This window comes from Paramormyrops kingsleyae, chromosome 22, assembly GCF_048594095.1.
Source record: "Paramormyrops kingsleyae isolate MSU_618 chromosome 22, PKINGS_0.4, whole genome shotgun sequence".
In the NCBI taxonomy this organism is placed as follows: domain Eukaryota; kingdom Metazoa; phylum Chordata; class Actinopteri; order Osteoglossiformes; family Mormyridae; genus Paramormyrops; species Paramormyrops kingsleyae.
In genome coordinates, this window is record NC_132818.1 from 22,337,171 (window position 1) to 22,360,948 (window position 23,778).

The 23,778-nt window shown below is 48.4% G+C and overlaps 2 protein-coding genes across 9 annotated transcripts in view; one reads left to right on the top strand and one right to left on the bottom strand.

Moving 5' to 3' along the window:
• LOC111856744 (arf-GAP with dual PH domain-containing protein 1-like) overlaps positions 1–23,778 on the top strand; it is a 48,352-nt gene that overhangs the window by 12,622 nt on the left and 11,952 nt on the right. For 3 of the 7 annotated variants that reach the window (XM_023836950.2, XM_023836948.2, XM_023836949.2), the window contains exons 4-10: positions 169–251; positions 3,318–3,430; positions 3,768–3,914; positions 4,386–4,469; positions 4,699–4,761; positions 5,088–5,159; positions 5,484–7,331. In XM_023836950.2, coding sequence (XP_023692718.2) covers positions 169–251; positions 3,318–3,430; positions 3,768–3,914; positions 4,386–4,469; positions 4,699–4,761; positions 5,088–5,159; positions 5,484–6,149 — 1,228 coding nt within the window. In that variant the 3' untranslated portion in view covers positions 6,150–7,331. Of the gene's footprint in view, positions 1–168; positions 252–3,317; positions 3,431–3,767; positions 3,915–4,385; positions 4,470–4,698; positions 4,762–5,087; positions 5,160–5,483; positions 7,332–11,427; positions 11,683–17,674; positions 17,744–19,723; positions 19,780–23,778 lie in introns of those variants that run through there. The other 4 variants (XM_072704757.1, XM_072704756.1, XM_072704759.1 and 1 more) reach the window with 4 other exon arrangements.
• Positions 9,625–23,778, bottom strand: part of LOC111856746 (ras-related protein Rab-26-like) — a 65,753-nt gene continuing 51,599 nt past the window's right edge. For both annotated transcript variants that reach the window (XM_023836955.2, XM_023836956.2), the window contains exons 6-9: positions 12,235–12,300; positions 11,852–11,908; positions 10,580–10,656; positions 9,625–10,147 (exon numbers count right to left, since the gene is read on the bottom strand). In XM_023836955.2, coding sequence (XP_023692723.1) covers positions 10,045–10,147; positions 10,580–10,656; positions 11,852–11,908; positions 12,235–12,300 — 303 coding nt within the window. In that variant the 3' untranslated portion in view covers positions 9,625–10,044. The remainder of the gene's footprint in view (positions 10,148–10,579; positions 10,657–11,851; positions 11,909–12,234; positions 12,301–23,778) is intronic.

The window sequence follows — 23,778 nt, forward strand, 5'->3', positions numbered from 1 at the left end:
GAGACAGAGAGAGTGTGTGTGACTGTGTGTCTGTCTGTTTGTGTGTGTGTGTGACTGTTTGTGTGTGTGTGTGTGCGTGTGCGTGTGCGTGCACTTCTGTGCGTTTGCCTTCAGGTGTCCGTCTGATGTGCTGAGGTCCTAACGTACCACCCTCATTTTCTTCCACAGTGTCCTGCTTGAGCAGTGGGTCCGCGCCAGATATGAAAGGAATGAGTTTGTTTGCGTCGACAAGCAGGAGCCGTACTCCACAGGTGAGCAGGCTGACGTTCATGGCCAAGGCCACACTCCTGTCATGGGACAACACCCCTGCCCTCGGGTCACACCCCTGCCCTCGGGCCACACCCCTTCCATGGGACCACACCCCTGCCATGGGAGCACACCCCTGCCATGGGAGCACACCCCTTCCATGGGACCACACCCCTGCCCTCGGGCCAACACCCCTGGCCTGATCCACACCCCTGCCCTCGGTCCACACCCCTTCCATGGGACCACACCCCTGCCCTCGGGCCACACCCCTGTCCTCGGGCCACACCCCTTCTATGGGACCACACCCCTGCCATGGGAGCACACCCCTTCCATGGGACCACACACCTTCCATGGGACCACACCCCTGCCATGGGACCACACCTCTGCCATGGGACCACACCCCTGCCCTCGGGCCAACACCCCTTCCATGGGACCACACCCCTGCCCTTGGGCCACACCCCTGGCCTGATCCACACCCCTGCCCTCGTGGGGGAGGTGACCCCCCACCCCCAACAAAGAACATTACATTTACTTCAGTTGCAAAGGCGGTGGTTTCAGTTTAAAGTTTACAGAATAATCAGGGATGTCTCCTAACACACAACGTGCTCTTCCCAAGGTTTCTTCCTTCTAGGGTTTGCTCACTGGGGGCTTTGGGCAGGGGTAATGTAAAGCGCTTAGAGGAGACGTAATGTTGTGAAAAAGCGCCTCACATATAAAATTGAATCAAATAGAATTTTATACTGATGAGTCCAAATATGCCTGTAGAAGTCATTACATTTTATAAGTAGTGCTGTGAAAACATTCTTCTGTATACTGTAGAACCTGAACGTGGCATCTGAGCCCAGTGGTTTATGGCAGTGTCCAGTGTCACAGCTGAATCCAGTGAGGCATTTATAGGAGCCGCATTTGACCTGGGAATATAAAATGAAATCTCTTGTCTACAAAAAGATGTCCGTCTGTCCATCTGTGCACATCGTAAGGGGAGTCCTCAGCCCCGTGGGGGTGGCTTATAAAAGGAAGAGTTTGACCGCTGTCACTTTTTACACTCCATGATCGTAGCTCTCCGGGGTTTTTGGACGTCTGAACGAATCTGCCCCCCCGGAGTCCTGCCACTCTGTCATGGCACTGGGGGATGGGGGGGGGGAGGTAGGTAAAACAGGCCATGTCAGCATAAACCTCCTGAGTCTGTTTCCCTCAGCAATATTCAGGGGGCTGTTTCTGTTAGCGTCAGCCATGGTCACCCGCGCTGACCGCTGGGGGGGATTCTATTCCCAGCATGCTTTGCACGCAGCATTTCCTGAGCATTGTTGTAGATCATTCAGTTTGATAGTAATTCTGTGTATTTACTGGCATATTATTTGTCTCTTTCGTTTGACTTTCCCTGAGGGCTGTACAGCAACTTTGGCCAACAGTTGCTGTTTAAAATGTGACATGGATAAATGAAATTAAATAAAATTCCATTAAATTTTTGGGATGGGAACATGCTGAAACATTCCCTAGATGGTCACAGATACTCAGCTGGTTGGTTAAAGGCATTTATGTTGGTCGATCAGATTCCCAGAGTCTCAGTGAGACACAGGTGGTATCGTTAGAGCTGTGAAAATGTCCATTTTTTGTGTACTGGGACTGTTTCAGTTCATCTGTTGAAATTGGTCAGTTCATCTGGGGGAAGCAGGTAAGACCTCATTCATGCAGACTTAGTCGGGATACAGATGCAGAGGAAAATGATCCAAGGAAGCCAGCAGAGGTCCACCTATCACAGAGCGGAATCTCCGTTTTCCCAGCATGCTCGGCTCCTGCCCGGACATTCCACATGCCTAATAAATGAGGGCGGCGTCAGTCAGATGGGGCCGGGGCTCTGTAGCTCTGTAGCTTCATTCCAGGAGGAGCTGGGGTGGGGTGGGGTGGGGAAGCAGGGGGGGCAAGAGGCACGATGCAGATACTAGTTAGAATTACTACTTATTATGAAGTTCTGAAATGTAGCTGTCACACCCAGGGTTACTTAATAATAGTAATACTTTTATTTGGCATTTGTAAAAGTACATCAGTATTCTTTGGTCTTTGCATATGGAGGCTGTGCTGGGGGCACAAGCATATGGGGGGGTATCATGCCTATTGTCAAGACTGTAAGGGGATGAGTGGGGCTGTAAAGTGCTGTGTGTGTGTGTGTGTGTGTGTGTGTGTGCATGCACGTATGTGTGCGTCTGTGTGTGTGTGTGTGTGTGTATGTGCATGCACGTATGTGTGCGTCTGTGTGTGTGTGTCACAGAGAACAAAACAGAAGTGACTTGATCCCAGCGCCCCTTCAGACTCTTAGGGGCTTGTTTTGGATTGAGCACAGTCAGAGAAGATTAAAAAGTTTTTTCTAAGTAATGGGGCGACTGGACTCAGACGGTGTTGACAATCTACAGTCAATCTTGGGGATTTAAACTGATTTTAAAAATGGCTCACGATGTCGTGAGGATTTCCGGAATGATGTTCTGTACCTCACCCCAGGAATTATGTTAGCTGACTGGCACGTGTTGGTCGTGGTCTGATGCTCTGTTACGGGGGATGATACAGGCTAGGATTTTTCCAGCATCAGTAGGCAGTAATTTGTCAGCATGTCCTGGAAGTGCATGCAGGCTGGGCTATTAGAGATGAGTTTGCAGCTAAAAACTATCCTTTCCTGGTAATTAAAGCATGGCCATGGGGTAGGGGGAGAGGAGGGTGAATTTTATTACTGCGCAGGATGTGATTGGTCGGTGAGGTCGCCATGGTGATATGCCACTCCTTTTCCCATCAGTCACGTGCCCAGAGCCCCACTAATCGATTTATTGCTTGGTAATCTGCCCGCTGCCTCATTTCAAAGCTTCGCCAGTCCTCACGGGGACTGGTGGCAGAGACGTATTTACAGCAAAAAGAAGCGATTCCCCATTAATATGCAGAAGCCCGGAGGATGTCATTAAGGTACAATCACGATCCACTTGAGCAGGTGCACAGACCCCAGCTGCTGCTGGAGGGAAGCCACCGGCTAACATCTCCCTTCTTCTTCATCAGTAACACACCCTTGTGGTTTCTTTTCTTCATAGGATACAGAGAAGGGTTTCTTTGGAAACGGGGGCGCGATAATGGTCAGTTCCTCAATCGAAAGTTTATCCTCTCCGAGCGGGAAGGAGTCCTCAAGTACTTCAACAAGCATGATGTGAGTAGCCCCCCCCCCCACCCCCCATCCTTCTCATATGCAGGACTCGTCTTCCCCACTAGATGGTGCTCTCCCGTGCCACCACCCCCTATCCCCCCCCAAAAGAGTAATGTGTCTTCATGTCCATTTAAAGGCACAGGACACTTCTAGGATGTGGACTAGAAACTGACTGTTTTCCAGGCACGAAGAAAGACATACGTGGGGTGTTTGTCATTACTTTGAGACCTGTCAGGGAAAAAATGGATGTGAAGAAAGCATAGATTTTCACGGAAAAAACACATCCTGCTGCTCACCAAAGCTGGCCTCCTGGCGTGACCCACTGCACTCACAACTCCAGGCAAGAGAGCCGAAGGCGATCATGAAGATCCAGACCCTCAATGCCACCTTCCAGCCGAGCAAGATCGGAAACCCTCACGGCCTCCAGATCACCTACCTGAAGGACAACAGCACCAGGAACATCTTTGTCTACCACGAGGATGGAAAGGTCAGATCTCAGCAGTTACTTATGTCGGTTAGCCTGGTCAAAAATGTTGCTTCATTCATTTCCTGTCGTGTGTGCTCACTGGGTTTTTAGAAGACATTACAAAATGGTTGTACTGCACACAGCACTTCCCTAGCAAATCATGAGCTTCATTGTTTTTCGTTCTATTTGGGCTCCCAGTCGTCCTATTTCTGACTGGGAGCCTTGTGGATTAGCTTCACCAGTTCAATATCTCTGTGCTTTTCTGCCCCATCTTTACTAATCCATTCCTGTGTATCCTGTCCTGCTTCGTTTGGTTGGTGTTACTGTGACAGCTATCCGTAGAGTAGAATAAAGACGTGTGATGCAGGGAAAATGCCACCCTGATGAGTATCTTATCGTTTATGCCCAGTTTGTGCCGTCTCTGGCTGTTCTGCTCTGCTGTCTAAAGCCCACCTGATGGAGGCTGATTCCTGTCTTCCTGTGTCTCGGCAGGAAATCGTGGACTGGTTTAACGCCGTCAGAGCCGCACGCTTCCACTACTTGCAGGTGGCCTTTCCAGGGGCCAGTGAGTCTGAAGTGAGTCTCTCCCCCGTCCCTCTGTCTCCTGCTATTCCCACACTCACTGTCTCGTGTTGTCCACTGCGCAGGACATTGTTCAGTCACTGGTGTTAAGGCCAGGCAGTGATGAAAGGCGGCACTCATTTTGGTTTCGGTAGTAATTAATCATCAGTGAATATATATACCCACTTACAGCTCGCAAAATATTTTATTTTATTTTTATTTTTTTTCGTTTTCCTATTCTCAGCTAGTGCCAAAACTGACACGGAACTACATGAAAGAAGGTTTCATGGAAAAAACAGGCCCAAAGGTTTGAATATTTCATCTTTTTTTAATGACTTCTTGAGGTACTGTAATGGAATGTAGTTTGATGCACAAAGAGAGGTCACTGAATTAATAATTGAGGAGGTGGTTATGCGTGTTATTATCACAGAGAAAAAATATGTGTGAGAAATGAAGGTATAACTCCTGTGAAGTCAGGAGAAATAAGGCCTGTGCACCGTCTCCGTGGCGACTGCCTGTGCACTGTTTCCGTGGCAACTGCCTGTGCTCCCTGTGCAGTTTCACAGTGGCTGCATCATCACATGGTTAAACCTGGCTCAATGGCAGTAGCTACCCCGTCTCTCTCTCCTGCAGCACACGGAAGGCTTCAAAAAGAGGTGGTTCACCATGGACGACCGGCGCTTGATGTATTTCAAAGATCCCCTGGTAAGCTGCCTCTCTGGGCGTGAGTCGCCCTGCCCACCCTGCCATAACTGTGCCTAAAACTGGACCTCAGCAGTTCCTCTTCATTGCTCTTAGCCACTTCTGCAAAAAGTAATTGCACCAGTAACGTTGTAGACAGGAATTTTTAAAAGATGTTTTGCACTAAGTGTTATGCTCAGGCTGTCCAGTATTAAGGTGACAAAAATCCATATTTTGTTTGTGATTATCAGACATGCACGCATGCACATGTGTGTTTGTCTCATTTTAATGCAAAATATGATTTCACCTCAAAAACACTGGGCTCATGGTCTGGAACCCCCCCACTAGGACGCCTATGCCAGAGGGGAGGTATTCATCGGGAGCAAGGAGAACAGCTACAGCTTGCTACCGGGCTTGCCCCCCTCCACGCAGGGCAACCGCTGGCCATACGGCATCACCATCGTCACCCCGGAGAGGAACTTCCTGTTCACATGCGAGACGGAGGCAGAGCAGAGTGACTGGATCGCCGCCTTCCTGATGGTCATCAACCGGCCCATGCTGCCGCAGGAGTACGCAGGTACGCACAGGCCCACGCTGCCGCGGGAGTACGCAGGTACGCACAGGCCCACGCTGCCGCGGGAGTACGCAGGTACGCACAGGCCCACGCTGCCGCGGGAGTACGCAGGTACGCACAGGCCCACGCTGCCGCGGGAGTACGCAGGTACGCACAGGCCCACGCTGCCGCGGGAGTACGCAGGTACGCACAGGCCCACGCTGCCGCGGGAGTACGCAGGTACGCACAGGCCCACGCTGCCGCGGGAGTACGCAGGTACGCACAGGCCCACGCTGCCGCGGGAGTACGCAGGTACGCACAGGCTCATGCTGCCGCAGGAGTACGCAGGAGTACACAGGTACGCACAGGCCCATGCTGCCGCAGTACGCAGGTACGCACAGGCCCATGCACACACAGGCTTCCGAAATGAAGCAGCACTACACGGTTTATACAGATCCTAGCCCAGGGGTGGCCAGTCTTATCCACAAAGGACCGCTGTGTATGTGGGTTTAGATTACTCATTAGAGGACTGATTGGCTGACGAGTCCTCACACCTGGGTGACCAGCTGACCTACAGGTTACCCCAAAAACCTGCACACACCCCGGCCCTTTGCGGATAAGATTGCCCCCCCCTGTCCTAGCTTCACTCAGTAATACAGCCGTTGCCAGTCACTCGTGTACTTTAGTGCTGACTGGTAGCTTCAGCCTGTTTTTTACAGCAGTGTTTTCCCAACACAGTCTTCAGGGACCCTCAGATAGCCCACATTTTTGTTCCCGCCCAGCTCCCAACCAATCAGGAACACTAAATACCTGGTATGGGCATGCTGGAAGCCGTGAGAGAGCAAAAATGTGGACTGATGCAGGTCACTGAGGACTGGGTTGGGAGGCATTTCTGTAGAGGTTTTTCAGATGGCCATGGTGGCAGGCTGAGTGGGTTTTGGAGCTGTGCTGTTGTTCTCTGCAGTTGAGGCCCACTTCAAGCACAAACCCTAAGCGGGGTCACTGCCTCGAAGCCAGGAGGAGCTTGGAGTAGTGGCCTAGATGCTGGACTGGACATGGCCGGGACGGGCAGGGGTGAACATGATCTGCCCCAGCACTCTCACACACCCGTGGGATGGACTTTAACTCCTTCTGGAGGCTTCCGCCGGGCTGCCGTCCCGGCCTGCCGTCCCGGCCTGCCCCAGATCTATATCAACACCTTCTCTAACATACTGTACCGATCCTTCAACGTGTGTTAGTGCGTCTGATGCCCTGTAAATGAATGTTAATTTATTTGTACTGTAACAAAAGTATGTACTGACTAGAAACAGACACATGAGACCGGAACTGTTCCCCATACAAGTGGCCTGGTGCTGGTGTCAATTCTCATTACATGAAAGCCAGGTTTCACCTCTCTGCGACAGCAGAAATATGATTTTGTGTTTATTTATCACTATTTATTTATGCTGCTATCCCAAGTATTGGACCATCTATCCCAGTTTCCCTTCCTAATCCTTTTCCATGTTTGCAGCTACTGGCTTCTTTGTCATTTATGAGTGAAAAAAAACAGACTTATGGGTTATAAAGTCCACAATAGAAGATGTGTTTCACTGCTTTTACCATCAGAGCGCACAAATTGAAATAAAATGTTATATTCAAATTAAGCTTATTATCCAACAATAGATGAACTGAGAAAGACGAAGTTATATGAAAAATGAATTACTCTGTACATCCACTAGGGGGAGGCAACAATACATGCAGAAAAACGGAAAATAATTCTGTGAAACGGAATCAAAAGCAGAAGATGCTTAGAGATTCTTTATTAACATGAACGTTATCTGCGTGATGGCCTTTATGGTTTTTCCAGCATCTTACAATCAAAAAACACACAAAGATGAACCGAGGCCGGCTGTTAATTCAATGAAAACCTTGTTAATATACACATATTTTTATTTAGGTTTTTTTTTAATTCAAGTTATAGTACACTGATGGAAAATGCATTTTAAGAAAGGAACAGCATAGTTTTCCCTGGCATACTGTTATCATTCTCTGTTCTTGGTAGGCATATTGCCCATGAAAAATTATAATTTTCAAAGAATATATGAAAAACTTTACCATATCAGGTTAAAATAAACACTGCCACTATATTTTGACAGTCACCCTGTTAAACTGAAAATGTCCTGTAATTTAGTATAGAAACTAAAAAAAAAAAAGATATCACTGTTGATTCCAAAATATCACATATGCGTCATACTCATTTTTCTGACGGAAAGCAGAAATACACATATTTTGAAAGACTTGACCACAGTGAAAACAGCATATGAACTTTACAAATATTGCAAGTATATTAAATATTAAGTTCACTTTCTTTTTACATTTAAACATTATGCAGCACTGACATTATACAAAAGGACAAGTTACCAAGACTTAGTTACAATGTATTTCACTTGGGCAGGTTTTGGGCCCAGGAAGAAGGTCTTCAGGACTGTACAGGTCAATTCTTAAAAAGCCGGTCCTCAGGGACCCACAGCAGTCCGTGTCTTACCGGGGGCTTGGAGGGAGCAGAAACGCGAACTGGACCGGCTGTGGGTCCCGAGGACCGGATTGGGAAACATTCTTCTACATGACTATCAATTCACCTTCACTGCTATCTAATTTGAAAACAATCCATGTACAAATAATTTTAACTACAAGCTGAATAACACTGTGAAGTTTTCTTCTCTCTTTTAACCCCTATGAGGACACTGCAGCTCTCGTGGTTATGAACACCCCCCCCCCCCCCCCCCCCTCGAAACATACCGTTGCAACTCAGTTACTTCCCAGATTATTTTGTTGGTTGGACAACCGATAAGTGAAAACTTCTCAGCAATTTTTCTAACCCCTGACCAACGTGCCAGTCACTTAGACGGCTGATCTTCACTTGAATACAAAACAAACTTTCAGAGGACAAACTTTATTTCAGCTTGGAGTTTTTGTTTTTTTTGTTTTTGCTAAGGTCACATGCCACATATATAATAGTCTTCAGTGTAAGACTATAACACAAGGATACGAAAACAAAATCAGAGCTGGTAAAGACGTCACTAAAGAGAACGGCTATACCTGACAAAAAGTGAAGGATGTTACAGACACCATAGGCTATTTACACTATGTACATTCTTACATACAATATATTGCACAGTAATGACTGTTTTAGGAGCACAGAGCTGGAAAGTCAAAGCCGGGTGTCATGTCTGACTATGGGCTAGCTAGCTTAATGTTACCACGATCGGGTGTGTTTGAGTGGCTCAGTACACAGGATGAGGGGCCTTTGGGGAAAATGGTGACTGTAGGTATCCAACTGCGGTCTGGCAAGGTGGCCACGCTACGGCTTCATGCAAATCCGGCTTCGATGGGGGGGGTTACATTCACAGTTGCACTGGGTGGTGGGTCAATACTGCCTGGGGGGTGGCAGGTGGCGCTATAGCATTTCAAGATTACAGGACAAGGGACCGTGGCTCAACAGAAGTGACAGACAAGCTGGGGAGCCAGTACACAGCCACACACACACACACGGGGACCACACACACACACACACACACACATGGGGACCACGCACACACAGGGACCACACACACACGCGGGGACCACACACACACACACACACGGGGACCACACACACACACACACACACACACGGGGACCACACACACACACACACAGGGACCACACACACACACACACAGGGACCACACACACACACGGGGACCACACACACACACACGGGGACCACACACAGGGACCACACACACACACACACAGGGACCACACACACACACGGGGACCACACACACACACACACGGGGACCACACACACACACACACACACACACACAGGGACCACACACACACACACACGGGGACCACACACACACACAGGGACTATACACACACACACACACACACGGGGACCACACACACACACACGGGGGGACTACACACACACATGCAGGGACCACACACGGGGACCACACACACACACACACACACACACGGTGACCACACACACACACACGGGGGGAACACACACACACATGTGATCACACACACACGTGACCCCACACACACACAGGGACCACACACACACACACGGACCACACACACACACGGGGACCACACACACACGGGGATAACACACACACACACAGGGGGAACACACACTCACATGTGACCACACACACACGTGACCCCACACACACACAGGGGGCCCACACACACGGGGATAACACACACACACACAGGTACCACACACACACACACGTGACCCCACACACACACAGGGACCACACACATACACACACGCTCTGCCCCACCCCCAGCAGAACACTCTCGGGGAAAGGTCTAGGAGTGGCAGCACCCGGAGGTCTGCATCTCCTTGTTGACGTAGTCCTGGAGCTTAAACTTGGGCTCGTTGGGGTCTTTCATGGACCTGTGCTTCAGCTCCCTGAGTTGAAAGACAGAGGATGAACAGTTGTAGGGAATTACAGGAGGAACAGGCACGTTTGGTTAATGAGGCCCCCGCAGGCCACTTTGAGCACTCTCAGCTGTTTTAGACCAAGAAAGTAGCTGAAACTCCAACGTCTGTCAGGACTCCAGGTGCGGCCCCAGCGCTGTGCGGTGACGCGACATGTCAACGGCCCTCCGCTTACATCAACGCTCATTTTTCATCCGCATGCATCTCACACAGCTCTTCACCATGAAAGCAGAGCTGACCGCCTTTGAAGTATAGCTTCACAGTGGCATGTCCCATATCACTCGACAGTGGTGAGCTTCCGGTCGGCCTTTCTATGTATGAACAAGTGCGTTTTAAGCATGCTGCCACTACAGACCCTCTCTGTCACGTTCTTACGGACTTGCTGGGCTCGACCATACTCACTTGGCCACGGCGGTGAAAGCCAGCTCCACGTTGAGCCCCGACTTGGCGCTGGTCTCCATGAAGGGCACGCCGAAATCCTGCAGCAGAAACCACGTTCCATCTTATTCAAGAAGAGAGATTCTCCTATCTTTACAAAACCTCACAAATGCATCAGATCATTGCCCCAGCGGACCTGAAAGAAAACCTCACTGATGCCCCATAGACTTATCGATCCTATAAAAGACCCAGTGGATGAAATCGTAGAGCAGCACAGACAGACTAAGGCCAAGTGTATCTGTGTCTCTGCATTTGTTGTGGAGACAGGTGGATGGTCCTTATTTGTATGTTTCCAAGTGTATTCCTGTTTGTTTAATTACAGCACAAGTAATAAATAGTCTTACATCTTGTGTTTATGGATTTGACCCTGACTGAGTCTTCACCTGCCCCCCAGCCCCCCCCCCCAAGGTACCACAGCACAATCTCAGCTGTCTCTCAGTGAAGTTCTCCTGTTATACCTCAAGGGACATGGATGTGAATAACATGCAGATTTTTCTACTAGCGACAAACTTCCTGCGTGAATTATGTCCTTGGGTTTCCCGCCGAGGATCGATAATCAGTTAAATACATTTCCGAAGACGGGAACCAAACCTCCTCCTGTCAAATTCGCTGCCTAAATCCATGTTGTAATACAGATATAACTGAATATTCTTGCTTAAGCTTGTTTGTTTCATATTTAACATTGCATTTACAGAAAGTACAATAAAAACAAAACACCATGCACGCTTCCCACAGAAGGCTGCATTCTTTTGACTGTGGTGCTGAACGGGACGTGAACCGAGCGTAAAATGTCATATGTGTTCAATTTCCAGATTAAAGTCAGATTACCAATGTGGAGGGTGTTACCCTGGACAGCGGGGACCAGCCCAGTGGGCCCCTGAGGGTCCCCAGAATGCCACTGTCCCCTGATCTTGTGCGTCCACAGAGTGCGGCTACCTGCCTGAGTAGGACGACTAACTGACTGTGCAAGCAGCGTTAGGAGCAGCGTCAGATAATTCAGGCTCCAAGAGGGAAGACCGTTACCACTTTCTGTGCTTGTGCAATAAATCTAATCAAATGGCTCATTCTTTTACAATGCTTTTTCTTTGCCACTAAAGCAATTTTTTTTTGGTGACAATATTAATTGATTTGGCCCATAGAAAACTGAGGCAAGCAGAATAGGAATGGGGTGGGGGGGGGCAGGGGCGTCGGTGTTCTGGCGTGACCCCCGACCGTGGCGGGAAGCGGAGTTCTCACCTTGGCCAGTTTCTCTCCTTCCTCCCGCTTCACCACCCTTTCATGCGTGGCGTCCGCCTGTCACACGGGAAGCAGGAACAGTGACATGATGGCTGATCACTGTCTCTCCACTAAACCGCGCAAGTCATGTATTACCATCTAAAAAACTCTTCAAACAAGCACCCTTGCATTGTGACCACACCCACACACGCCTCCCCGTCATCCCACCGTTCACCCACAGATGTACCCTCTTCTGTGGAATTTGCAGAGGCGTATATAGGGAAGTCAGCTGAAAGCTGATTGGCCCCCGGGAGTGTCCTTTCTCCGTCACTCACAGATTCAAAACACACCACTGGCTAATAATAAGGTTTGCCCATGTTATGCCCCTGTGGAGAAGGTCTCACCTTGTTTCCCAGAAGCATCAGCACCACGTCCTGCTGGGTGTACTCATGGATCTCTGTCAGCCAGGCCTGGGGAAGGAGAGGCAGGCATGGTAAGTGTGAGGGTGCGAGCCCTGCGCAGCAGGTAGACTGCATCGATGGGAAAGTAATAAGAGGAAAGCAAGCTGAAGCCTGGGAAAGAGAAGGAGACAGCAGGATGAATGTAACACTCAGTAAGTGGCAACAAGCGAGTACGTGCCCCGTAAAAATGTGGGGAGCGCATGGAGGCTGACCATCACCTGGCAGTGCTGAGGCCTGCTGGCAGAGTCCCATCTGGATGGGAGATCAGCACAAAGCCGTTAATCTGTCCTTCTCCAAGTAGAGCAGAGGGACACACATGCTGCCCAAATATTATTCCTGATTTTCGGCACTTACGGTAAAACACCGACTGAAAAACAGTAAGTCAGAAAGGCCTGTCAGCTGAATGGTATCTGTGAGCGCAGCCTGCTTGAGCTGAATGGTATCTGTGATCGCATCCATCATTGTATAAACTGCTGTCAATCAAACCTGGGCGGTCCTGCTAGTCCCTCCCACCGTCACTACACTGTCAGCTTGTGACCAGGCCTGTTTGTGCCTGGTTTCTCATTTCAGCGTCTGTTTACTAACTTCACAGCGGGCGTCACACCACTACACATGCTTCCTCTGCATCCTTCACTGCCTCTTTGCTTCCAGGAAAAATTGCCACCCCCCACCCCCCAATCCTACTGCTTGCGCTCTTGAAAATAAATTTCAGCTCCAGCTAAGACATGCTAATCTGCGAGACAATGGAGTGCCGCATTACTCATATAGGCCCTATTATCCGTGACGACGGGGGCTTGATAGACGCGTGTTTCACGTGCCGGGCGAGTGTTTAACGCAGCCTAATGGTCCTCCCACTCCATTGTAGCGTCCTGATTACAAAGCCCCCTGTAGGATGTAACTTGCATTGTGAGCCTCAAAGGGCCTTTGTCTTCGTAGCCCTTTGTCTTCGTAGCCCTTTGTCTTCGTAGCCGGACCAGTGACCTGTATTTTCATACGCATGGCTATTTCAGGCTGAGCTCCATGGTGACACACGTCACATGGTTCCGCTGCTTTCACTATCTCAGATTTTAAAACCATGTATGTATGTATGTATGTATGCATGCGCTTAGCATTTTGTGTGTGACTCATTGACAGCCTGTATTTCTATGTATTTTTTATTTAGGTCTGGGTATATATTAGATCAGACCTAACATTACTGTCACTGCATAAAGTATGAGTATTCAGAGAATGAAATGCAGTTTGGCATCTAACCCAAAAGTGCAAAATTGTACGAAAGTGCTATAAACAAGTGGAGTATACATGATGTGGTACAAATGAGTATAAGCAGCACATATGATATATACACACACCCCCCACATGAAATGATTATACTTTATTGACCCCATGGGAAACATAGTGGACGTGTAGGCAAGTCGGGCTATGAAGGGCACCCATAGCGGCACCCTGGGAACTGGGCATCGAGGGCCTTGCTGAAAGAGCCACAGATGTGCTGAGGCTGGGCTTGAACCAGCAACCTTCCAATCACAGGTATAGAGACCTAACCCCCATTGACCCACACACTCAGACGTGGACTATGGACAGTTTGGGCAAACTGGGGAACCCGGAGGAAACCCCATGAGGACATGGGGAGAACATGCAAATTCCACACATGTAGAGTCAGGGCGGAGACCCTGGTCTCCAGAGGTGTGAGGCAAAAGTGCTAAACATTTCAATAATATACAGACTCTCCCTGGGTTACGACGATCCGTGTTTATGCCATTTGGACTTTACGATGGGTATTCCAGTTGCATTCTGTTTTTCACTTTCTGTATATTGCTCAAGAAATTACATGCGATATTGAACACTTTATTATAAAATAGGATTTGTGTTAATGATTTTGCCGAACTGCAGGCTAATCTAAGTGCTCTAAGGATGTGTAAGGTAGGCTAGAATTGGCTATGATGTTTGTTAGGTTATATGTACAGTATTAAAGTGCACTTTTGCCTTACGATATTTTCGCCTTGCGATAGGTTTATCGGAAGTAACCCCATCGTAACACGGGGAGCGTCTGTATATTTCCCTTTATATATGCCAGTGAGTGTGTTCACTTTCCAGAGAGGCTGGAAATGAACATGCCTCATTTAATCTGGGGGGACGTTACTTCGGGCGTCTTTTCTGTCACTCCTCCTCTCCGCTCTTTGATATACATTCGATAGTCCAGGACAAAGAGCCAAGTGTTCACGCTTAACAGCTGACCACCACTAGTTGCATCAGTTGCCTGATTAGCTTTGCTGTGTGATTAACCCTAAGGAGGTAATTCCATACTGGCGTTAATGAGGCAGAAGCCAGCACCGCAGTCAGCGTGTAGAAGGCTAATCGCTCGGCTGCCGGCCGCGACGCTCTGTGGCCCCAGGTCGCAGACGCGGAATTAAGAAACGCACCGTTAACAGGAAAGTGGAGACTCGCCTTCTGTATCACACAGCCCCAAGCAGCCGTCGGCCCCCTTATTTGTGCTGACTGTCTGCTAACAGGGCCACGGGCCCTTCTCAAAAATAGATTCCCTTTTCAAACAGTCATCCACTTAACATAATTTAAAACATTTTCAAAATGTTTTCAAAAGTTGCGACTAATGATGTCTCTGTACATAAAGTGTTTGTCAGAGTTTTGTAGATGCAAAACACTACAAGTTGGCTGAATACATGAGTGTGTGTCATATAAACATGCATGTATATAGGAAATACATGCCTGTTTGCCATTGCAAACTGTCTGACCAATCACATTCCAAGATTAAGCTATTAAGCCAATCACGTGCTGCAGAGTCAGTTCTTGGCTCTCTGGGAAGTGAGCTTTTGGACACAGAATACCAGCAGCCAGAGAAGGGTGCAAGGTCTCTCCACACTAAAGTCCACAGTCATTAGGACCTGCAGTTTTAATACAGGTGTCAACCTGAGATCACCAAGCCTCACACCAGTGAAAGGCAGTCTGCACAAAAGCCAGCTGACATCCCATAAGGATGATAAACCTCTTTCCTTTTTAGCTCTGAGCTGTTTTTCATTGACACAGATGGTGGCTTCATCTCACCTTTGAGCTGTAAGTCTTTCATAGGCATGTTTTCCTTTGAGCTCAGCTAAATATATCGAGGCAATGAATACTGGGAGCCACCATGCGCGTCTATATGCTATGAGTCAAAACTTGTGTGACCGGCATTCTGTTTGGCTGGTAGAAGTAATTGGCACGACAGAAAAGAATGTCGAAAGGCCAAAGTAGTTTTTTTTTTTTCCATTTCTTGGCGTGTTTCAGAAGTTTAAGAATCCCAGCCCCCGCAAATGACACGTCCCACGGGACAGACGTCACTTTGGGTGGATTTCTGAAGGCTGTGACTCATATGACTGAGGACATATGTGTTTTTTTTATTCCAATGTGATACATAGAAGAAAGCTCTGTCATTAAATACGAGATGAAAACATTTCCATATGTAAGATAAAAAGGAAAAAAAAACTATATTGACAGCTGTAATAAATCACTACTTTTCATGGTGCTGATTTAAAAACATCTTCAGTACTGAATTAAGTTGAAATGTCCGAGTGATGGTCAGGTGAAGATATGTACGAGCTAACGTACACGCAGGGCTAAGTATACCACAGTATCCGACTGATGAGCTCTGTGACAGGTTCCTCTGGTGGAGAGCAGGCAAATGGAGAAATTTCACAGAGAAGATAAGCAGGAGGCTGCTGGATACAATGTTACTTGGCAGCTCTGTGTGGCGGCCAAAGGCGGGGACAGGCGTGTGCAGGGCGGGGACAGGCGTGTGCAGGGCGGGGACAGGTGTGTGCAGGGCGGGGTCAGGCGTGTGCAGGGTGGGGTCAGGCGTGTGAGGGGCGGGGGCAGGCGTGTGCGGGGCGGGGTCAGGCGTGTGAGGGGCGTGGACATGCGTGTGCGGGGCGGGGTCAGGCGTGTGAGAGGCGGGGACAGGCGTGTGCGGGGCAGGGTCAGGCGTGTGCGGGGCGGGGTCAGGCGTGTGAGAGGCGGGGACAGGCGTGTGCGGGGCAGGGTCAGGCGTGTGCGGGGCGGGGTCAGGCGTGTGAGAGGCGGGGACAGGCATGTGCGGGGCGGGGTCAGGCGTGTGCAGGGCGGGGACAGGCGTGTGCGGGGCAGGGACAGGCGTGTGTGGGATGGGGTCAGGCGTGTGCTGGGTGGGGACAGGCGTGTGCGGGGCGGACTCAGACTGAACACGGCTGCTTGCGGTGATCAGGCCCATTGACATGACTCACCCAGGGTGTGGGCCCCTCTGCTGGGGAAGACCACTCGCCGACAGGTGGAAAGTCCAGGTCCAGAAAATACAAATCCAGACCAAGGTTTTGTTTCAACCAACCAATTGAGTATAAAGAGTCACAGCCACAAAACCTTGATCTGGATTTGTACTTTCTGGACCTGAACTTTCCACCTCTACTCGCCGACTCGATTCTGACACTTATCTGGGCCGTTCAGACAGCCTGCCGTGATGCGGCTGTCTCCCCGGCATCCAGGTTACCAGCATACTGTGAATCTGGGCGCTTTACACGGATCAGAAAGGCTAAAAAAGTGAGAGGCGCTTTGGTCTCTGGACAACTAAAGGGTTTCTTTTGTTTTGATGGATGGCAGTAGGTAGCACGGCGAAAATAACAGAGCAGCACGAGCATGTGCCCTTTTCAATGCCGCCAAGTGGCTTTGCATTACCGCTTAGATTTGAGTTTGCCTGGAGAAGAAGAAAAAGGCATCTGATAAAGCTAGCGGACAGCTTTTAATATGCAACATGCACAAAGAAGGAGAAAATGAGCAGCCATTTTAATTCCGGCTTCCTCTGCGGCAGCCTGCGATCGCGCCGATAGCCCACATGCGTCTGAGGCCTGTGATTAACTGCTAATTATAACACCAGCTACGTGGACCTTGTTAATGCTAAATAAACACAGGCCTTTGGAGATGCCAGATCTGCATTTGAATTATTTAGATGTGTAAGGGCTGCTCTACATCAGAGGAAGAAAAGATAGATAGAACAAAGGCAGCTATTTTAACCCCTTGAGGTCCACAGCTCTGTTTTACTGCTGCTAACTGCATGGAACTCCACACCATCACGGGAAGCGTTCGCCAACTGCACACATTCGCACTGCGAAGCGCACAAACAGGAGCCTCTCTGCAGAAACAACCGTGAAAATAAACGAATAACTGTGCCTGATGATTCTATTTTCATCACGTGAATTTGTCCCGCATCAGAGGAAATTTAGGACAGTGAATCGATATCTTCCAGTGAATCTGAATCTTCCAGTGAATCGAATCTTCCAGTGAATCGGTATCCTCTCGTCTCTAATTGGCCAGGAAATAATGCTTGACTTCACATTGGCTTCATTTAACACTTCCCTCTCTGCAGGTGAGAGTCCAGCTGCTGTGGCCCCATCTCCCTCCACGTGGGGTCATCCATCACTCTCTGAGGGAACAGGTAGGCACCACACCTCATTCATGTACCGTCCTTCTGCAAACCCAGTGCGACACCCATTCCAGACGGATGGCTACCCGATGCTGACTATACACTGTAGGCTGTTCTAGGCCTTCTTTGGGGGGGGGGGGGCTTCATCCACTATAGTTTTTATCTCAGCCACCCCCAGAAAATGTATCTTTCTACATTTCTTCAGAAGTTGGCAGCCCTCCTGGGGGCTACGCCCCTCCCCTAAGGGTCAAATTCTAGAATTATAACAATATAATAATAATTACATTTATATAGCGCTTTTCAAAAACCCAAAGTCTCTTTACAGGGGGAAAAAAAAACGTCTAGGCATTAGACTAGATTGTTATAATTAATAACTTAACGGTGGCTATCCATCAGTCACACTTGGGGGAAGCAGACAGCTTGGCCACAGTCCATTTGAGATGATATTCATTTTGCCCTCATCAGTTTGGTGTGTTTAGCACTTATTTAGCTGGCACCTCTATTCTGAGAAATATGATTGAGCGTAATGAGTTTGTAACTTGTAATTGCATCAGTAACCTAGTTATAAGGAGTACAGAGGCTTCTCTGGGATAACAGCATCTGTTAAGCAACTGAGCAATTATGACAATGAGGTAATTTAGGATGACAGAGGCAGATCCGCGCTCGCTCCTCTTCCTGAAACGAGGGCACGGCCCACGCGCACCTCCCAAGTCCAAGCAGGCCGCTCAGCGAGCAGGATGTGACGAAAGATTACCGTTATCGGGGGTTGCGGCTCCATGCACCGCCTTTCTCAAGATATTGCAGCCATTTATCTGATGCTTTTATAAAAAACAACTAACAGCAGAGGGTGGGCTTACAATTTACATGTGCATCTGGGGATTTGAACCAACAAGCTGTGGTGTTCTTAAGGCAATGCTCTACTTGTGGAGCTATTATCCAGGTTGTGTAACAATGCCTGGGATGCTTGGGGTGGGCTGAGGAGCCCAAGCATCTGCGAGGATTGGGGTTCCCCAAATGTGCAACAGCCACTGAAGGGCATTTCCCAAAACAGCTTCAGAGTTAAAAGCACAGCACTGACCTTTCAGGCCAGGCACTGTTATCATCGCACCCTAGAAGCGGATACAAACCAGCCTCATTATCCCATTCGCTGCAACTCACTTCTATATCAATCTGCCTGTTATTTTTATGAGTTTGGCACGGCTGCATGCAAAGCCCTGCAGTCAAATTCAAGGCACCCTGGTGATGAATCATAGGCCCAAAATAGTCACCGTTTCCCAGTTTCAAAGGCTGCAGGAAGTCTGCGTGTCTGTGGAACATGGCGGTAACTCTGCGCGTCTGAGGAACTTGTTGGGAACTCTACGCATCTGTGGAACACGGCGGGAACTCTACGCGTCTGTGGAACATGGGGGGAACTCTGCGCGTCTGTGGAACACGGCGGGAACTCTGCGCGTCTGTGGAACACGGCGGGAACTCTACGCGTCTGTGGAACATGGGGGGAACTCTGCGCGTCTGTGGAACACGGCGGGAACTCTGCGCGTCTGTGGAACACGGCAGGAACTCTGCGCGTCTGTGGAACATGGGGGGAACTCTGCGCGTCTGTGGAACACGGCGGGAAATCTGCGCGTCTGTGGAACACGGCAGGAAATCTGCGCGTCTGTGGAACATGGGGAGAACTCTGCGCGTCTGTGGAACACGCCGGGAACTCTGCGCGTCTGTGGAACACGTTGGGAACTCTACACGTCTGTGGAACACGTTGGGAACTCTGCGCGTCTGTGGAACAAGCCGGGAACTCTGTGCGTCTGTGGAACACGGCCTCGCTCTTGTTTTAGGGGTTTATGACACGCATGGATGCCGGTGAGGATGACGATTGCACCCGTGTGTCACTCGGCAGGTGTGCGTCACACGGGTAAAACGCGTCTGAAATGCAGCCAGTCCCCATAGCTACACCGAATGGATGCATGGTCGTTTTGTCGGTTTTTTTCCATCTTTCAGGTCCTGCTCATTTCTCACTGACTGCATGCCAGGAAGAGTAGAGGTAAGCAGCGGCGAGAAGTTTTCTGTTACCATCTCGCCTCTCGCAGACGCGCCTGCTTCGAGGAGGTGGGCATCCGCTGAGCAGCGAGGCTGGATCGAGAGGGTTCAAGCGGAGCTCTCCTACATTATTTATCGCCTTCTGAGGTGCTGCCTATTACTGATGCTCTTTCTTTTCCAGCTGCTGTCACCCAGCTGGCTTTCCTTACCTCTCTCTCTCTCTTTTAAACGCGGTTCTCTGTGTTTAAGGATGCACGCACACCGATGGCACAGTAAACTGGGGATGAATGGTAGCCTGCTCACGTCGTGCCTTTCAAAGGCTGAAGCAGCAGTCGCTAACTGTGTAAAATGGCATTTATGAAAGCCTGGGTCCCACATTTTTGGCATCCAGTGTGTTCACTGAGGAATCTGGATTCCTCCCACAGTCGGACACTGGCATCTCTAAATTGGCCATAGTGTGTGATAGACTGCCATTCTCTTCAGAGTGTCCCTTGCATTGTGCCCTATGCTGGTCACCATGACTGGACACTGGAGATGATGGGCCTTACTTACACAAGCCCTCCATTAACCAGGTATAAATCTCTGCAGAAAACAACCTTCCCCCATCCATCCATTCTCTGTACCCACTTGACCTATTCAAGGTAGTGGGGGTCTGGAGTCTATGCCAGAAGCTATGGGCGCAAGACAAGGAATAACCCAGAGTGGGGCTCAAACCCACACACACATAGACAGGTTTGATTTTTATGGGGAAAACTCTAATCCCAACATGACGACCCTAACCCCCACCCAGCCTGGACCTTACTCATAAGTAAGCAAACAAAAAAACAGACTTTTGGCATTTTTACCTTTTTGATGACATTCACAGATCTTTCTGGGGACCTGAAAAATGGTCCTCACATCTAAAAACCTAATCATTCACACACACACACACACACACCTATGAAAAATTAGGTTACTCCAATTAACCTCAGCATGTTTTTGAACTGTGGGGGGAAACCGGAGAACCTAGAGGAAACCCCACGAAAACACGAGGAGAAAATGCAGACTCCACAAACATGGAACCATGGCGGAGACTAAAACCCTGGTCCCAGGCCACAAAACTTTCCCCTATTATGAGCAATTCATTAATTTGAGCTGCGATTACGTTATGCTGCCCGTCCTATGATCAGTAAGGAATCAGTGATAGTGCAGTACCCCTGGCAATTACATTGCATTTATTTTAATAAAATGGTTATATGTAATGTTAGCAAATTTATGAAGATTAGTTTTAATGCTTGGCAGTGGTTTTGATTTTATATACGTTCAGCATGAAGACAATAAGGCTGTTTAAAATTAGTTCAGGGAAGAAAATATATATATATATACATATATATTTATATAACAGCGTGTGATTGGTTAGGGGTTAGCCTGTAAAAACGCTTGGTATTGGGATGGGGCGGGGCAGATAAAAAAAGGAGAAGGAGGAGGGAGCGCGGGAAGGAAGGAAGGGTCTCTTTATGTTTTAAGTTATTAGATAGATGGGCTAAGTTTACAGTTAAGTTCAAAGGTTGTGCTGTCGTCTGTTTTTTTCTTTTAGTTATTGTTTCCATTTTCTGGGATTGTAATGGCAGCTCAGTAAGCGTTCGGCTGAGCGCCGAAGACAGCTAACTACACCGTGGCGAGTTCGCTCGGGACAGTGCGCGGGGAAACAGCAGGGTGTACGGACGGCACGATATTGGGATTTGCTGTGAGGTGCCATCCCGGGAGAACAATGCACAGACACCTGTTCCTTGGAAATATTCACTTTGGATGCTTATGGGCAAGACGCTTCCTGGTGTGACCTAGGAAGGGTTTCGTGAGTAAAAGAAAAGAACATGTTCTGGTCCGCCATTACGAGCTACAACTTGCGCGCTAACTAAGGGATACCCCAGACTGTGTGTGTGTGGTTGTATTTAAAACCCAGGTATTTTATTTCTATTTTGTTATTTTCCATCGGGTATTTTCTGTTTTATCGTGTATGTAACAGCAAGAACAGGGTAGCTGTTTTGCATAAAGGTAAATTTTTGGAGTTAAGCGTAAATGACGCATACGGATTTTTTTCTTTCTGTAAATAAATACATTATCTTTGTGAAAGTACGTTATTTCTGTAGTGTTGTTAAGAAAATCGGTCAACATGTATAGGATACAGTGTCTAATGTTCGTTCCTTAAGATATGCATAAAGCAAGGGAGGTAATTTATTTCAGCATTCAGCAATATCCATTTCCATAGGCTATCCCGGGCATTTTTCGGCACCTGCGCAATCAAATAACCCTAGACGTATAATCTTGCCGGGTACACTCCACTTAAGCTCCTCCCTTGTGGTGTAATATATTGTTGTCCATGGTAGAAGGGTCAGTAATACACGTGGACAAAAAAAAAAACAAGCTGAGTGGAGGGGCTACACTTGGGGGCTCGTCCGGGATAGTTCTATGCTGTATTTGTAATTTTTAGATACATGTGATTTCTTTTCTTTCCTTCAGGTGAACCTGTTATAATGCTTGTATATAATGGTAGTACTGTATCACATGTGAAGTTATTGCAAATCATTCTTGTTAGTGAGGGTGGTAAATAGATATTTCATTTTATTTGTTTTTGTGAGATCTATTGCAACATGGAAGCAGAGCAGATAAGGAGAAGGGTATTAATCCTAAAAATGCCATTGTGCTAAGTAATGTGCCTGTTGATGTCACAGATGAGATTCTTTATCATGCTCTGGATCATGTTGAAGTCTTTGGTCAATCCAAAGTGAGAGGGTGTTGCTTGGCACCCTTTGGGAAAAGCCAGTTAGTTCTTATTGAGATCTCAAATGATGTCAGTACAGTCAGAATACCTGAGCAGATAGGTGTCAGAGGTGAGGTGGCTCCCTGGCTGGTCAGTGTTGCTATTGAGCCTTCCCCATTACAAATCCCCATGGAGAAGGATGATGACTTTCAGGCTAAATTGATGACATTTTTGGCCAATGAGGGCAAAACACTGGCTGACATGAAAGGGCTGTTTAACTCAGTTACTCCCTCCAGACCTGAATGCCCAGCTGGTCAATGTTATATCCTCTCTGGTTGAGAAGTGTCAGGCCACACCAGCTGAAAATCAGGTTTACCGCAAGCTTTGTATATTCTCTGGCATGAAGCCCACTCCTCATGGAGAAGAGGAATATGATGCTTGGGCTGAACAGACCGCTCGCATGCTTGATGAGTGGAAGTGTGCAGATTCGTTAACAGAGAATACCTGAAAGCCTTAAAGGGCCAGCCGCAGATATTGTCAGATGCCTGAGAGTCAGTAATCCCAATGCTACAGCAAACGATTACTTAACAGACCTTGAGACGGCATTTGGAACAACAGAGAATGCCACCGATCTCATGTTTAAGCTCCGTAACACATTCCAGCTTGAAGGTGAGAAGCTTTCAGCGTATCTGCTTAGAGTTGATAAAATGCTTCACTCTGTATTCCAGAAAGGTGGAATTAGACTGGGTGACATGGATATAACCCGCATTGAGCAGGTTGCAAGAGGGTCTTTGCCTCATGACCTTGTTGCCCTTCGTGTTCGAATGACATACAGACTTAAACCTGCTCCTACCTTCACTGAACTGCTCCGTGATGTACGAGAAGAGGAAGATATGATATTGGAGAGGCCTGGTGCTACCCATGCTGCTGCATCTTCCATGGTCCTACCAGTTGAATGTACGACTGTCTCAGCTGCACCAAGGCCTGTATCTGCTTCTGCAGAAAAAGATCGTGCTTTAGATAGTCTTAGCAAAGAAGTGCAAGGGCTTAAGACTGAGGTAACTCGCCTGCTTTCTGCTTCTGTTTCTTTACCTTCGTCTGATGTACAGACACTACCACAAGGCATTAGCAAGAAGTTTGGGGGAATGGCATCTGCAAAAGTACAAAGGGAATGACAGGAAAAGCTTAACCGAGCTGATGTCTTCTGCTACAAATGTGGTGAAGATGGTCATTTCCAGCGGGAATGCCAGAATCCTGAGAACCTCGGGAAGGTCAA